The sequence below is a fragment of the Lepisosteus platostomus genome, chromosome 17 (genome assembly GCF_059453375.1).
Source record: "Lepisosteus platostomus isolate fLepPlt1 chromosome 17, fLepPlt1.hap1, whole genome shotgun sequence".
NCBI classification, from domain to species: domain Eukaryota; kingdom Metazoa; phylum Chordata; class Actinopteri; order Semionotiformes; family Lepisosteidae; genus Lepisosteus; species Lepisosteus platostomus.
The window spans coordinates 24,193,409-24,210,323 of record NC_142627.1 but is presented as its reverse complement, the minus strand read 5'-3'; the positions used below and the strand labels follow the sequence as shown (position 1 = coordinate 24,210,323).

The following is a 16,915-nucleotide window of genomic DNA, read 5'->3' as shown; positions in this document are numbered from 1 at the left end:
TTCAAGGACACTTCATTAGGTGTTTATCTGATTTGAATATTCACTGTTGAAGAAAATGGCCCGTATGCATTCATTCACTGTAACGCAAGCGTTTTTCGAGCGAAAGTTAATGGAATAATTCAGTAGCATTCAGCGTCTTTGTGTTTCTTTGAAGGTTCAACTGGATCGTGCCGAGTGGGGATCAGATTTACCAAGTGTGGAATCGCACTTAGAGAATCACAGGAATGTCCACGGAGCAATTGAGGAGTTCCAAATGAGCCTTAAAGAAGCCAAAATTAGTGAGGTGCTGTTAACTTCCTCTTTTTCTGTTCTAGTTAAAGTTTGTGTGATAATGGGTAACTCTGCAAAGAGTAAAAGAACAGATAAAAACTTATCTGCTGGTGCTATAAAATTAAGTTGTTACTACAAACAAACCTCTGTTGAAAATTTGTACACATAGTTTTTCTCCTATGAAATGTTCTTCTCCAAGATTATTTTAGAATGTATCGGTTTTGATTACACAGTGTCACAGTGCCACAGAGCTGGGCGTAGATTGTAATGTAGTTTTGCTTCCAATACAGATCCAGATGACCTCTACCCAGAAGCTCAGTTACTCTGAGAAGTTGAACAAGTTAGAAAATTACTATGGAAAATTGCTGGTAAGGGCGTCTTTTTTCTCTCCTGTCACACTAGCTATCTGTTCAGCTTGTTGTTTGTTGTCCAGATTGAAGTGCTAATGTCCCGGTGCTAAAAGAAAGCTGCAGTGGTTAATTTTTCGTGTCACTGCTCTTCAGAACACATCGAGGAGCCGCCAGAAGTACCTGGAGAGCCTGCAGGACTTCGTGTCGAGAGCCACGCAGGAGCTCATCTGGCTGAATGAGAAGGAGGAGGAGGAGGTGGCTTATGACTGGAGCGACAGAAACGGCAACATGGCCAAGAAGAGAGATTACCATGCTGTGAGTTCTGCGGACACCTCGCTTGCATTTGTAGTCATTTAATGTAGTTCCTGCCAGTACTGGGAGTGAAAACCCCCTGCTCATGCTGATGCCATTAGCAGGCTTGTAGACTATAGTAGTTTAAGTAGGGACAAGTAATAGGTTTATTCCATGCTGAAAAAAAGAAGAAAGAGAACACAAGGGTTCGGCTGTGGAGCCTTCTTCAGGTGTGAGGGTTTAAGTAGGGAGCTGTGTCAGCATGCGTAGGCTGCAAAGGAACAAGTAAAGGTTTATTCCATGCCTAAAATAGAAGAAAAGAAACATAGTTGTTCAGTATGCTCTTAATATGAAGCTGCAGATTCAGAAGAAGTAATTAATTCAGAGATAGTAATGCAAATTAAATTAGGAAAAAACAACTATTGATAAATGTAAATGATCTGGATGGCTCCTTGTTCTGAACTAGAAATAATCAGGATGATTGCTAATAATAAACAACCAGGTAGTGCAGGAGAATTTAGTCATCTTTAATATTTCATCTCAGTTTGATTTGAGAATGACCAATGCAGCATAACAAACAGCAGCAGTGCAGCAGCTGTATATGTGAGCCGTTTGGGAAGGCTGCACATACCAGAGAAGTCCAGAGTCTACAGCACTCTCTGATTAAATGTCAAGGACAAAGCTGCATTATATGTATCTTATTTCTTTGGCACAGGATCTCATGAGAGAACTTGATGAGAAAGAAGGAGCCATCAAGTCTGTTCAGGAGATGGCCGAACACCTCCTCCTGGAGAACCATCCAGCCAGGCTGACCATTGAAGTACGTCATCAGCTCTTCCTTACAAATTCCCCAAACGTTTTTCTTGTAGGAGATGCCAGAGTGTTTGTTTTTCTCTATTTCTATTTGCAAACTGGAACTGAAAATACATGTAGTTAAAAATTGCAGTTGAAAAATAATTAAATATTATTTGTTAATCTGTGTTTGTTTTAGTTTTTTTAAAAGAGTATTTGTAACACATATTTAAGAGGCTGCACATATTTTTAATTCAGGGCACACAAGTAATTTTAGACAATGTTAGTGGAATATATGACATGCTATGAGCTCGCGAACCACTTGAAGTATATTGTGGTGGGATTTCAGCCTGTAAAAGAGGAGCAGTTTCACATCTTCTGGTCTGCTGTGTGTGCAGGCTTACAGAGCTGCGATGCAGACGCAGTGGGGCTGGATTCTACAGCTGTGTGGCTGTGTCGAGCAGCACTTGAAAGAAAACGCTCTCTATTTTGAGGTGAGTGTTCTCATATGTATCAAAAGAGAGTTAAATGGCATTTACTGTTACTCACTTCAAGCACTGCAGATTGAGGAGTGCTGTTTGCTGTAATGGCACAAAGTGACCTGTAAATTTAGAGCGTGGAGTAATTTTATTTTTGTTTCAGTTTTTCAATGATGCCAAAGAATCCTTGGATTATCTGAAGAATTTGCAAGACGCCATCCAAAGAAAATATGGTTGTGACCGATCCAGCAGCCTACATAAATTAGAAGATCTGATTCAGGAATCCATGGTAAGTGACAGAGAGAACTAAACAGTGGGTGACAGAGACAGGATACATGCCAGGTTTAATAGCTTTAAATCAACTAGAAAATGTTAAAACAATTAGTTTACAAAAACTAGAAGTTGTTTCCCAAAGTAGTATTCTTTAATAATCTTTTCCCTTAGGGGCAAAGTTGTTTAAACTCACACGTCGCAGTTCAGTTGCATAAGTAATAAAAAGGTAGAAATGTAGAATTATTATAGTAAAGACGTGCCATTAGGGAAGTAATGAATTCCTCTGAAGATGTTGCATATTGATATCTGTCTCTGTTCCTGCTTCTTTAATTGGTAATTAGCAAAATAGTTCACATTGTGCGGTTAGTGAACAATCCCTGTTTACTGCCAGCAGCCCTCATATCACGTACAGTACATACGGTACCTGTTAAAGCAGTTTGTTACAGTTCAGTAATGGATAACAAGGTTATTTAAGCCCTGTACTGCTCTCATATTTACAGTGCTACTTCCAGAAATGTGCCTTTTGTGCTAATGTGGGTGTTGTCTGGTTTCAGGATGAAAAAGAACAGCTTCTTCAGTACCGCAGCACTGTGGCCAGCCTGGTAGGGAGAGCCAAAACAGTAGTCCAGCTGAAGCCTAGAAACCCAGACAGCCCCATCCGAACCTCCATCCCAGTCAAAGCCATCTGTGACTACCGGCAGATTGAGGTGAACACTGCTTCTTTGCAGCCTTCCAGGGTCTGAACAGTGTGTAGCTGCAGGGTTACGAGCTGAACAGTGAGACCTGCAGGCTTAGTGTTCCAGGACTGATGTGCTGATCTAGAAAAAACAGCAATCAAAATGTTGCACACATAAAACAGCCTGTATTTTTTTTCCCTTCCTGGCAGATAACTGTCTATAAAGAAGACGAGTGTGTCCTGGCCAGCAACACTCATCGTGCCAAGTGGAAGATTATCAGCCCCACTGGGAACGAGGCGATGGTGCCTTCTGTGTGCTTCACTGTCCCTCCACCTAACAAAGAAGCCATCGACATGGCCACCAGGTGTGAGAGACCACTGTGCTTCTCCTGTACTGCTGAACTGATCACTTTGCCTCTAGTGCAGCTGAGCATTGATTCATGCTCACTATTCGCTCTTGTGCATGCTGTGATCACCTCCAATTGCAATACCATATGTAGATTGTGTTCTTTAACATTTGTAATTGTTATTGTACCTGCATGTGATCCATACGATGTGAGTATAAAAGTGTGACAGTTCACAGCTGAAGAACTCTTTCTCTTGCCCTTTCTGTCCAACCCCTTTCAGGATTGAGCAGCTGTATCAGAACGTGCTGACCCTGTGGCACCGGTCTCATATAAACATGAAAAGTATAGTATCCTGGCGTTACTTGATGAATGACATTGAAGCAATTCGCAATGGAAATGTTGCCTCGGTAAGCAGAACACCCTTTAGAAAACTGGTGCTTTCAAAATACATAATCCTCTTTGTCTGCAGAAAATATATTCCTTCAGGGTAGGTTGGACTAACAATTATGAGAACTGTCTCTAATGCAGCAGCTCACTGTTTTAAGCATGCTTATGAAAATGGGATTGCCTGAGGTATAACACTGTAATACTTTATTAGTCATCCAAGCCTCACCTGGCTGGTATTTATCTTGTAATTTACTGCCTCATTAAACTGCACTCTTCTCATTTAATGCCACAGTTTTAATTCTGGAAACTTTTAAAAGCACATCATTTGAACAAGTTATTATCTGCAGTAATTCTACAGTGGTTCATTTTATGGGTTATTCAGATACAGCATGAGCTGTGGAAAATAAGATTGTTTTTGCTTTTCAAACTAATTCCAGTCTCCCATGCTACATCACTCTACTGTGTTTTGTGTTCCTACTGTGAATGGCATTAATGTTGATAGAGGGGTGTTTGATTTGCCTTCCAGATAAAGACCATGTTACCAGGTGAGCACCAGCAGGTCCTGAGCAACCTGCAGTCTCACTTTGAAGACTTCCTCGAGGACAGCCAGGAGTCGGAGATTTTCACTGTGTCGGACAGGGCGCAGCTGGAGAGGGAAGTGGAGATCTGCAAAGAGTTCTACAAAGACCTCCTCAAGTCTGCAGAGAGAGGTGAGTTGTCTTGAATGACACTCTGAAAGCGAATAGAAAAATCTCCGTATTGCCGTGCTGTCATGAAAGGAGCGGGCCTTAGATAGATTTCGGCCTGGAATAACTACAAGCATTTACCCACCTGTCAATAGCAAATCACAGACCCAGGTTTTGAATGTGGGTTTCTGTGGGATGGACACAACAAACCTGAGAAACAAAAAGCTGTAGATGGGTTGAAATTGTGCTAATGTTTAACTGTTAAATCTGGATTAAATCAATCGAGGAAGGCCTTGCACCTATTTTGCCTTAGCCCTGAGTCATTCAGGCAAGGTGGCAACACAGTGGAAGCCCTTTGTAACTGAGAAAAGATGACAGCAATTGCTTTGTGAGGTTTAGGAGCCAAAACATGAAACATCTGTTTTTCAACAGGGATGAACACATCTGTGTCTTCCAATATTTGTTCTGTAGGTAATGGGGTTCAAGTACTAAAGCACTAAATTGTTTGTCTGCTTTGGAGTGCTTCCTGAGCACATTTTATTCTTGTTGATTCTTGCGTGACTGTTTAAATCAAATTGGACAGACTCTTAGTTAAACCAATCTAACGTTTGATGTGGCAGTCACACCCATTGCTGAAATCATTGTACTGTCTTTCACCCAGTAATGGGTTTGTGTTTTGTGTTCTGTATTATTGCCACAATACCCTTGATTAGGCTTTGTGTGCCATGAAGCAGTTTGGTGTCTTAATACGTGTCCTAAAAATACACTACCTGAAGGTCCACACCCTTTAAAAAGTAGTTATTAAAATTAGAACATTATGGCCTGGTTCACATATGGCAAAAACATGCCTTTAGGCCATCTGAGAGAACAACAGCTTGTGTTCCAAACCCTGAAAGAGTGGAGAGGGAAAATGCTGCACAGTATTTCTGTTTACCATGTAAGGACACAGAATTATTTTTTATTCATGTCAGGTTTTAAAATAAATAATATTCTATAGTTAAAAAACTAGGGATACACCCTCTACGGGGTAAGATAAGACATCCATAAATTTGATTTCACATAAAACCTTCCCATAGGTCCCATGATACAATTTTTAAGTTTGGGTAAGTTTACCTTAGGTCCATAACCAGCGAGTAGTGTGATGAATTCCTTCTATGGGTGAATTGTGTGGTGTCCGTAATGTCGTCTGTATGGTGTGAGTGGAATGTGGCCCAGCGTCCACCATGTGGCTCTATCTCTGCATATCATGTCACGCTGAAAATCACCTGTAACCCTTTCTGCAGTCGCATCAGGGAAGTACCAAGCAATTTCATTCTTTTCTTAAGTACTGTGTTTTTCAATTCGTGTTGGAGAATGGGAGATCGCTCCTTAGATTGTCTCCAAAATGGATCACTTGCCGAGTTTCCCCAGGTATGCAGTGCTTTTTGACCCTGTCCCTCCTGTGGTTATATGTGGAACAGAGGAGCAGGAGGAGTCTGTGTACAACCTGTTCATCTCGGAGGTGCGAAACTTTCGCATGCGCCTGGAGGGCTGTGAGGAGCGGCTGATCAGACAGATCAGGACCCCCCTGGAGCGGGACGACCTACAGGAGAGCATCCTGCGCATCTCCGAGCAGGAGGTCGGTCTGACCGGCTCCAGAAGTCTTTTTTCCTGATAAAGATATTAGTGTTTGGGAGCCAAAAGTCAAATGAGAAATAGTTGATTTAACGTTTATAACATTTTGTATTATTTCTGTGACATCATCATTGTCTTTTCCCTAGCACAGTTTTTGTAGCGATAATTGATTTGGAAGAGAAGCTATATAGAAATCCCTTGCCAATTAATAGGCTAAAATTCTGTGTTTCATTTTTAACATCCTGAAAATTCGAAACCAAACTTTGTCCAGTTAGCTTTGCTCCACAGTTTTGTGATGTGTTTGTCGCCGCTCTCGTGTAGAGCAGAAGTGAAGGCCGTCTTCCTGTCATTGCCAGAAATATAAGAAAGAACTGGACAAGCTGAAGGAGGACTTGGAGACCATGAAGGAGAAATGTGAGGTGTTTGTCAGCCAGGCCTCGTCTTCTCCCTCGGTGCCAACGCTGTCCTCGGAGCTCAATGTGCTCATCCAGAACATGAACCAGGTCTACTCCATGTCCAGCATCTACCTGGAGAAGTGCGTTTGCCATTTTGAGTGCACCTCAGAGTTTTCTGAAATATTTTGAATATATCTGAATATGCCATTAGAAATGTGAGAAAACCTCAGAGTCTTTGTGGGATAGTTCTCGAAGTGGAAATATTGTTAACCATATATTTTCAAAAAGTAGGCACCTTAAGAAGAGGAATGGGAGAAATCGGGCTTTCTTTTAGGAGCAATTGAGTCTGACTTCATTTGTGCTGACACAATATTTTAGAGAGATTTTTTTCAATTGGTTTTCACAGTGTAAAGTGTTTAAAAAAATATGAAGAAATGGCATCTGCAGTGATTTGTTAATGAGTAAATGATTAACTGCAAGAAGGGACTTTGCCAGTGTAAAGTGTCAGTTTTTTTACTCTCTGAACCCTGAGATTGAGCCTCTTCACTTGTTACTCTCTTTAGGTTGTTTTGTGAAAGCTGGTTTCACCAGACTGTGAATTCTGTGTGACATGCCCTTGGTTTTTATATTGCAGGCTGAAAACTGTGAGCCTGGTGTTGAAACACAGCCAGGGGGCTGAGGCCGTGGTGAAACTGTATGAGACCAAGCTCTGTGAGGAAGATGCTGTGAACGCTGATACAAAAGCCATTGAAATTGTCATGAGCACACTAAAGGTAATAAACAGATTGTATGGCATGCTGCCTCTCGCACGTTTTGCCTGTTCGGTACCATTTTCATTAAGAATTGTGTGGTCCACCTCCTCATTTCATACAGATAAATTGTGGTGCCTTTCTGAAGCAGAGACAAGTACCAATGATAATCACAAAAATTGAAGTGCTTTACTCTGTGCTAATTTCCTACTCGATTTTAAGCAACATTGTATTAAAGACATCCTGTTGCCTCCATTTTCCTTAGTCTTGTATCTGTTTTACTGTGCTTGTGCTGTTTAGGGTTTTCAATGTAATTTCCGTTGTTTTACCTTCTTTGTTGTGCTCATACTTTTACTGGATGTCTTTCATATTGAACTCATGACATCTTTGAAAACTGTATTTTAGCAATGGCGTACAGAAATCGATGAAAAGAGGGAAGTCTTCCACGACCTGGAGGACGAACTGCAGAAGGCCAGGTCTGTCAGCGATCGCATGTTTAAAACGCACAACGAGCGGGACTTCGATCTGGACTGGCACAAGGAGAAGGCCGATCAGCTGGCAGAGCGCTGGCAGAACATTCACTCCCAGATCGAAAGCAGGTCGGCACTCCCGGGTTTTAATCCGACGGCCGCAAGTCATTGCTCAGTGCTGTATGTGTGGGCAGCACACAGATAGACCTTCTTTTTCAGTCTTTGTAAATCTTCTTTGACAGTTCTTTTTTCTTCGTTAATGTATACAGTACCTTGATCATTTGGTAATATTATTTCTCTCTGCATGATAACTATGCATTACCGATTTGCAAATTTTTATACCATTGTCATGTCTGCGTGCTGTTCAGGCTTCGGGACCTAGAGGGCATATCCAAATCCCTGAAGTACTACAGAGACACGTACAGTGGCCTGGACAGGTGGATCAAGGAGATGGAAGCCACTCAGCTGAAAATGCAGGAGAACCAACCAGAAGACAGCAAATCCCTTGCTGAGCTGCTCAACCAGCAGAAGGTAAGATGAGATGCATGTAAAAGAACAGACACTCGTGCGCTTCTTATGAGCGTAAAAACGTTGCAAACAAGAGAAGGGCTTTTAGCCTCAATGCTTGTTGGTTACTAGTAAGTAGTTGATCTGGGGGAGTCCACTTCACCAGCATGGTTGGGAAGTGTGTTCCACACATCCTCATCTCTTAGTGTAAGGTAGTGCCTCTTGGTTTCAGTCACCTCTTAACTTCTAGTGCTTATGTTTTATGTATTTTTTTACTGTGTTTGACTTGTAAATTAAATGCAAACAGGGTTTCTCAGTTCCAGTTTAACTCTTTTAAAAACAAAGGTTTTGAGTGATACCAGCAGTTTAACATAGACATTCAGATCTGGATTCATAGCAAATCCATTGAGCTTGAGAGCTTGTTTTGTTTTCCCTCAGAGTTTTCTTATGTTGAATTTTATAAGATGACAAGTACAAAGCGCAAACAATGACATAAAACTATCTATAAGATTACATTTTACAACCTTTTCATTATACCATTAACATGATATATGTTGCATACTTATATTGAGGTGAATTTATTCCTTAAGCCTAGCGCACAACATTGTGTAATATACAGTATACGTTTTGTTTCTTCATATCGTTTGATTTTGCCATCAATTCTCACTCTCGTCTCGACCTTGACGAGAGTTGTTGATGTGTTATATTCTCAGACACCTGAATCATAGTGTCAGGTTCATGAATGTGGAATAGCAGCACGAGCGGATTTAGGGCCAGTGAAATTCAGAGTATTTTTAATGTAAGTGTTTCCTTGGCAGGTCCTCGTCTCGGAAATCGAACTCAAACAAAGCACGATCGATGAATGTCAGAAATACGCTGAGCACTACTCTGCAGCCGTCAAGGTGAGATTTGCAGCGCCTTGGCAATCTGGATATATTTTGTTATTTTTCCTTCCACTTTCCTGCTTTGTAACTTATGTTAGGTCCTGTGTGAAGACCTGCTGCCTGTGTTTGCTGTGAGAGAACCTCCATCTGGAATTTCTGATTGAATGACACAGATGAGATACATAGTGCCAAAAACAGCAAATCAGTGTGGAAAGGTCCTTTTCCAGTTAGCTGCAGATAGGGGCCTTTATGTTGCAAAATATGTATTGAAGATATTGCTCTACCTCTTTTCCCCCAAAATTAATTAATGGGACCCCCAAAGATTGATACAGAAGCATACTTCAGTTATGCCCGAAGGGAATTTGTGCTAACTGTTTTCTCCAGATGAACCGCAACACTAGGAATCCTAATTGGGAACCAAGAAAAGATCGGAAATAAGAAAGGAAAAAAGGGAATTTTTAGTTTTATAATTATTTGATTCACAACATGTTATTGTCCTTATTTTATAAGAATATAACAATGAGAGAGGGAAGCCCACTTTCCATTGCTCCAGACTATTGGTCCTTGAATTCTTCACTGAACTCTTTCACAGGATTATGAGCTCCAGTTAATGACCTACAGGGCCATGGTGGACTCGCAGCAGAAATCTCCCGTCAAGCGCCGCCGCATGCAGAGCTCATCAGATGTAATTATACAGGAGGTAAAGTGAAAAGGACTCTGCTCTCACTGCTGTTGTTAAACGAGTAATCAGGAAGGGTCGTTTGCTGGAACACAATCCCTATTGATCATTGCAGTTCATGGACCTGCGAACCCGGTACACTGCCCTGGTGACCCTGATGACGCAGTACGTGAAGTTCGCTAGCGAGACCTTGAAGAGGACAGAGGAGGATGAGGTAGGAGACTGGTGTGGCCTCAGCACAGGCACAAACAGCAGGACGACCTTCCTGGGAAGCTCCCTCAATCAGCTGTATGATTGTGCATGGCAATATTTACTGTATAAACAGCTTTGTTTAAAAGGATCATCCGTCTATGTTGATTTAATTTCGTAAATCTGGTCAAATGTATAATTTATGAATGGGAATTAATTCCTTGAGGTGGAGTTTTTTATGGTTTTGCAAATACAGTACAAACTGGCACAGTGTTATTTTGGGATGCACTCACAGATTTCCTGAGAATTAAGATAGATGTAGAGAGAGAGAGCTGCATATCATTCATCTGCTTGTGTGAATCTGTTAGCTCTGTCTTGAAATACATTGTACACAAATGCATGGATGTCAAAGGATTTTGTAATGCATGAGCAGCTAAATTTCTACACATCTCTAATGATGGACCAGTTAAGAAACACTTTAAAACCTTTTTTTATCAAGACCATACAGCACATGTCAAACACATCTGAGGAATGTTCGTCAATTAACTGGCTTTCTCTATAGTTTGCTGCATAGCAACATTACTTTCTTGAAGACATCTAAATGACGTAAAATGGAAAAGCTAATAACAGATTATATAAACTGAGATTCAGTGTTTTCATGTATATCTCATTTGGGCTGCAGTATACATTTTTCATCACATTTGGGGAAATTTAGTTTTAAGAGCTTTTTTGCATGTTTAAAATTAAACCTCAAAGAATTAATCAGGAAATGTGTATTCATTATAATATCATATGATAGATGCTTTGTAAAATACAGAAAAAATATTAGAAATGTTAACTGCATTTTAAAGTTTTTATGATGCCTGCTAAAAGCTTTAGAGCTGAACATTTGCTTCTTTCTTCAGCACATAGCTCTGAACAGACTAACAACATGGTTGCATGGTTGCTAAAATCTAACAGCATGGCAGCTCTAATACCTTGTATTAGTTATTGCTTTCTACCAGGATGAAAACTTCTGAAATAGTTATACACTGCTTCTTTGTTTTTCATGATTATTACATTCAACTAACTGTGAAAAGCTTTACGATACAAATGTGTTTAGGTACATAACAGAGTGGATCCTTTTTTATAATCTCAGGTAAAATCAAGAATAATATCTCCAAGAAGTACACAATATCTCATACAAATGTTTGTCTGTTCAGATTTCCTTCACTTTCCTTAATACATCAAAATAGAGGTTGTCATGATTAGAAATAAATAATGCAACTTTTTATCTGATTATTCAGATTTACTATACTGTATATATACAGTACTGTATATACAACGGTTTAAAGATTTTCAATATACAATATATTCAAACTTTCCTGTCAATCCAGCTTGGACATCCCATTTGTCCAATTTTCCTTCTTTCATTTCTGGCAGTAAGATGTTGCAGTTTTAAAAAAGGAAAACAAAATGCCTCACTCAATAACTTGTACTGTTGTGCCCAGTATTCTTCTGATGAAGGTGAATTCTGCCCTTCAGTGGAGATGGAAAATGTTCCAAATGAAGCTGGGAACAGTGGGTCTGCGGTGACAGAGTCTTCACAAAGTGTTTTGCGTAGTAGAACTTACATAAGCAAAAGAGACTGCTTATTGCTTTCTGAAGACACAGAGCAATCCCCATTTCCGGCCTCAGACCAGTTACTGCATGCCTTGGATTTACCTTTAATAAACAAAACCACAAGCAAATCAGAATGTTCAAATAATAATCTTCCTCCAAGGGATAACGTCAAGACCAATTCAGATCAATTGCACTTGACCACCGTTTTTCCAAAAGCAGACATAGAACATTCAGGAAATTTTAAGAAATTAATTCAAGGTACAGCAACAGGACAAGAAAAAAGCTGTTTGTACAGTTCTTCTCCAAGTGAACAAGAAAGACAGCCTTTCATTACAGGATGTTTTCACACTGAGCCCATAGTATGTTCTAGGGCAGAGCTAAAGACTGAGCCTAGGGCATCTCAACTGTCATTTGATGCAGATCAGCGCAGGAACTTCTTTCCCCATATTCTCACCCACAACCTTTCCGATGCCTTTGAGAGCAGGTTTGAAGAGTCTCCTGCTTTCAGCACGAAAGAGCACCCTGATAGCTACGTGTGCAGACAGAAACTAGAGAGTGAGGAGGTCATAGGGTCAGCCAGGAGCAAAATATTGTCTTCAGAAATACAAGAATGCAGCCCTGCATTTAGCTATGACAGCATTTTGCAAATTATTGAGGAAGGAGATGAGTTGAGTCCTTATCAGAAAAGTCTAATCGGCAGAGAAAGTAAGGAGTCTAGAAGATGGGAAGGTGATTTAGTTTCTGGTGAATGGCAGGGCAGTTTTTCCTTCTCCACATTAACTGCAAGCCCTAAAGATCAAAATGATCCCCCCGACAGAGTGATGGCTGCTGAGCAGGGAGGAGCTGGCTGTGAGGGAGCAGGTCGTGGCTCTGAACGTTTACATAGAGCTGCTACACAGCAAGGTGCGGGATATGGAAATGAAGGGCAGCATATCATATTCACTGAATGCACTAGTGAGGTTCGATTCATGCAGTGTATGACTGAGCTTCAGACGATCGTCGAGGAGCAGTGTGACTCTGATGAAGCTACCCTTCAAGACGGGGAGCCCAGCGCCCATCCCCTTACAAGGTCATATTCCTCAGTGGAAGATGACATGTGCCCCAATGAGCAAGCCTGTACTCTAAAAGATACTATAGGAAATACTGTGACAGGGGATAATTATAGTGATAATTATCTGTCAGTGGAAGGTGATGGCAAACAGCAGACCAGGGAATTGCATTGGTGTCACAGGTTTCATGAAAATGCTGAAAAACATGCAAGCCTATGGATGAATGATCCCTTGATCAAGGGAAGGAAAGGAAAACACGAGCGGCTCCAATGTACAGCGGGTAGCTTGGTGGTTTGGGAGTCGAATGAAGATGATGGACTGGAAGTATTTCTGACTGATCCAACTATAAGCAAAGCTGCTGAAATCAATTGGCTTCAGAATAAATTAACAGCTCTTGAACATAATCAAGAAATCACTAAATGCACAGAACAATTAACAGAACAGCAAAGACTGGAAAATGATGCGCAGCTAAACAAAAATAAAGAGGTACTGATTTCAAATTCAACAACTAACAATCATTCTTTCAATAAATGGTATTTAATCACCTGCTGAAATTTTGGATCATTGGTGGTGGTAATGGTTCTTCATGCAGTATATAACAAATACATGCGTGTTGGTGAAATTAATAATCACAAAATAATTGAATTTCTTTCTTCACAGTTTGTTGTTTAAGGGAACCTCCCAGCCATGAATTATGTAAGATAGGAGTTAAAAACCTGCAGAAAACCCTGAAACCCATAAATCTACTTCAAACTATGTTGTTATCTTACTCATTTTTCTTTACAACACCTTCTTCCTTTCATGAACTTTGTTTTTTTATAAGTCTCCTTAAGGAAAATGGGTAAAACTGTTATTTTAAAATGGACTTTTGAAACAGGAGTGAATATGAATTTGTGCTTATAAGTGTTAAAGCAGAGTTAAGGCAGACGTCTTGTTTTTTTAACAAACCCGAATAACTAAATGCTTATTTGTTTTGTGTTTTTGTTTGTTTGGTGTTTGTGTATCAGTGAGTGTCTTTTTAATTTTATTTTTTTCTATCTGAAAGACCACGAATTTAAGAATGACCCAAATCTTTCCTGGATCCTACGCTTGCCTTTTCAGTTCTTTCTAGCTTTATTTATGACCCCTGTATTGTGCGTGCGAGTCACTCGAATGCTGATACAAAAGCCACAATCTTTTGTATTGCTGGTGGTGAGGAACTTTTTCTGACGCAATAGTGTTGCTTTTCTTATAAGAATAGAAAATCTTTGAAGCTTTGATGGGGCAAAAGGTGGCTGGGGATGCTTCTGGTGCAAAACCTCCATATCCTAGTAAGTATGTTGACATTTCTCTTCTCGGCTTTTGGAACTGATTCTTATTTGTTTTAAAGACTCCGCAAGTCCTGGAAGCTGGATGATTTTATTTTTCGTTGTAGAGAAAAAAGGCATTGGACAAAGCCGACCACACAACCTGGTCAGAAAACCTGGAGCTGCAAAAAGCCATGAGTAACGAAGAAACGTTAAGGCTGAGACAGCAGGTGCGGGATCTAGAGGGTGCTTTAGCCGAGACCTCGCATCAGAAAGAAAGTCTGGAAAGCGAGATCCAGAAACAGAAGAAGGTGATTGAGGAGTTGAAGCTGCAGAAAACGGCTGCGGAGTACAAAGCAGAGCAGTGTCGGCTGGAGCTGGAAGCCTCTGTGAAAGGCAAGGCGGCCCTGGAGCAGGAGCTGGCTTATGTGCGCCAGCTCATCCTGCAGTCCGAGGCAAAGCGCTCAGCGGTGGAGGAGCACCTGAGGATGCTGAAGAGTAAGATTGAGGAGAGCACGCTGGCCAGGAGGCGGCTGGAAGACCATCTCAGGAGGAAAGACACCGATGTCCAAGATCTGGAGCAGCACAGGAGAGCTTTGGAAGGAGAATTAAAATCCAAAGAAGCTGCAGAAGCAGAGCTCTTGAGTCAGTTGAGGCAGCTGGAGCAAGACGTTGCTCAGCAATCAGAAGCCAGAATGCTTCAGGGCGAGATGCGTTTTTCCATTTCGCGGGAGACGCTCCAGCAGTCTTCCTTTTCCAGCAGCAGCCAGTATCTGAACGTTGACAGGGAAGCTGTAATGGCTCACCAGGAAACCGAGGCAAGGAAGGCAGAAGCTCTGCAGCACAAAGTTGAGGAGCTCACACTGGGAAAGAAGAGAGCTGAAAATGAAATTAAGAACTTGAAAACTGAACTGAACTCCCTCACGCTGCAAAAACACGCATCTGAAGAAAAGGCGCAGCGTTTTAAAGAGCTCATGGAAGCTGCAAACACAAAGCTGAAGCAGCTCCAGCTGGAAGCAGAGTCACTTAGGAATAACTCTAAACAGAAATCTGAAGAGGCGAGGCAGGAGGCGAGTGAGCTCAAGAAATCTGTTTTCCGCTTCCAGGAAGAAATCAAAACTCTTCAGCGGGACAAGACTTCCTTGGAACAAGAAGCCCTTTTCTACAAGACAGAGGTAGAGGGACTGAAAGACCAACTAAAAATAAAGCGAGAAAAGTTGCTTCAGATAAACTCTATTGAACAGGAGAGTAACCAGAAAACAAGATATTTAGAAGATGAGCTCTTAAGCAAACAGGCTGAAGGTGATAAACTCAAACTTAAGATTAATGAAATCACAAGAATAAACGTCAAATTAGACAGTGATATCAGAAACCTGAAGATTAATATTGAATCCCTTAAACAGGAAAAAGCTTTTAGTGAGCAAAAACTGAAGTCCCACAAAAGTGAAATGGATAGTATGAGAGAGCTGCTTGAAAAGGCCAAAGAAGAAAATACTTGGAAGTCAAAGGCTGAACAAGAGAATCAGTTAAAACTCCGAAACCTTGAAAGTGAACTGGACAAGAGCAATCGGATGGTGATTCAACTGAAAGAAAAGGTGGAAGAGCTGAAAAACATGAACCTCGAAACCGAGCAGTCCATGAGGAGTGTGAAATGTGAGTTAGAAAAGGTCTATATGGAAAAAAGTAGCATGGAACAACATAATAACATCTATAAATCCCAGGTGGAGAGCTTAAAATCTCAGTTAAAAATTATTGAAGATGAGCTTCAGAAGAAAAGCCAGACTTCACACGAACTTCAGCTTAAATTAAGGGACTACAATGATGAAATGAAGAAAACAGCTGAACTACAGCAGAAGATCCAGTCTCTTAGCGTGAGCAATGTCAGCTATGAGAAGGACCTCAGAAACCTAAGGTCTGAGCTCACTACAGTAAACATGGAGAAGAAGCAGGCTGACCAGAAAGTCCAGACTCAGAAGGCCGAAATCGACGAGCTGAATATGAAACTGAAAAGACTGAAAGAGGAACTCCAGAGGGAGAGCCAAGAGGGTAGGAAAAACAGCTCTAAAATTAAAGAGCTTGAAAATGAACTACAAAAATGTAGAATGAAAATGAAAGAAATGAACACAAGCTCTGAAAAATCTATATCAAATTTTAAAATGGAAATTTTAGCCCTTCAGAAGGAGAAGACCGCTGCTATAGAGAAAGCCCAGTCACTGGCAATTGAAGTGACTTTGTTAAAGGAGAGATTGGAGAGAGCTCAGGAAGACATCAAACAAAGGCAGAAAGAAGGCATAGCCGATCAGCAGAAATCCCAAAAACAGGAAGAACAACTGGAGAACTGCAAGAAGATGCTGGAGGAATTGAAAAGCAAACTTGAGTCGCAGAAAAAGGCTCATGAACGGCAGCTGCAGTTGTTTCAAAGTGAAATGGAGCAGAAGCTGAAATTAAAAGAGTCTGCTGCAAAACTGGAGTTTGATAAGAAGTCAAGAGAACATTTACAGAGCGCAGAAACTGCTGGGAGGGAAGTCAAGTACTTCCGGCAAGAGATCGAACAGCTGAAAGCCTTCAATCAGAACACGGCGAAGAAGAAGCAGGAGGCCGAGCAGGAATTGCATACATTGCGTGTGAAGGTCGGACAAGCAGAGAAAGACCGGACCATGACAAACCGCGAGCTCATGAATGCAAAAACCTACATCGCCGAATTAGAGAATGAGCAAGTCAAATTGAAAGCTAACGTCACTCAGACGGACAGTATCCGAAAAGAAACCACTCTGGAGAATTCGAGGCTTAAACACACATTAGCCGAGATGGAAAGAAAGCAAGTGATGGGAGAAAAAGACGTTCGCTCTCTCAAAGAGCAGATTGCTAGCTATAAGAAGGAGATAGGCAGCCTGCAGGAAAAGGTATCCAAGCTTGAGGCAGCAGTAAGTGCAGAAAATA

The 16,915-nt window shown here is 41.1% G+C and overlaps 1 protein-coding gene across 28 annotated transcripts in view; it reads left to right on the top strand.

Annotated features, from left to right (window-relative positions):
• Positions 1-16,915, top strand: part of dst (dystonin) — a 173,257-nt gene that overhangs the window by 77,356 nt on the left and 78,986 nt on the right. For 21 of the 28 annotated variants that reach the window (XM_088610623.1, XM_088610621.1, XM_088610638.1 and 18 more), the window contains 19 exons: positions 155-283; positions 561-638; positions 774-935; positions 1,627-1,731; positions 2,102-2,197; positions 2,346-2,471; positions 3,010-3,162; positions 3,342-3,496; positions 3,759-3,885; positions 4,392-4,575; positions 6,012-6,169; positions 6,522-6,700; positions 7,195-7,333; positions 7,715-7,908; positions 8,148-8,310; positions 9,105-9,188; positions 9,763-9,870; positions 9,965-10,063; positions 11,529-13,175. In XM_088610623.1, coding sequence (XP_088466749.1) covers positions 155-283; positions 561-638; positions 774-935; positions 1,627-1,731; positions 2,102-2,197; positions 2,346-2,471; positions 3,010-3,162; positions 3,342-3,496; positions 3,759-3,885; positions 4,392-4,575; positions 6,012-6,169; positions 6,522-6,700; positions 7,195-7,333; positions 7,715-7,908; positions 8,148-8,310; positions 9,105-9,188; positions 9,763-9,870; positions 9,965-10,063; positions 11,529-13,175 — 4,086 coding nt within the window. The remainder of the gene's footprint in view (positions 1-154; positions 284-560; positions 639-773; positions 936-1,626; positions 1,732-2,101; positions 2,198-2,345; positions 2,472-3,009; positions 3,163-3,341; positions 3,497-3,758; positions 3,886-4,391; positions 4,576-6,011; positions 6,170-6,521; positions 6,701-7,194; positions 7,334-7,714; positions 7,909-8,147; positions 8,311-9,104; positions 9,189-9,762; positions 9,871-9,964; positions 10,064-11,528; positions 13,176-16,915) is intronic. The other 7 variants (XM_088610643.1, XM_088610645.1, XM_088610642.1 and 4 more) reach the window with 1 other exon arrangement.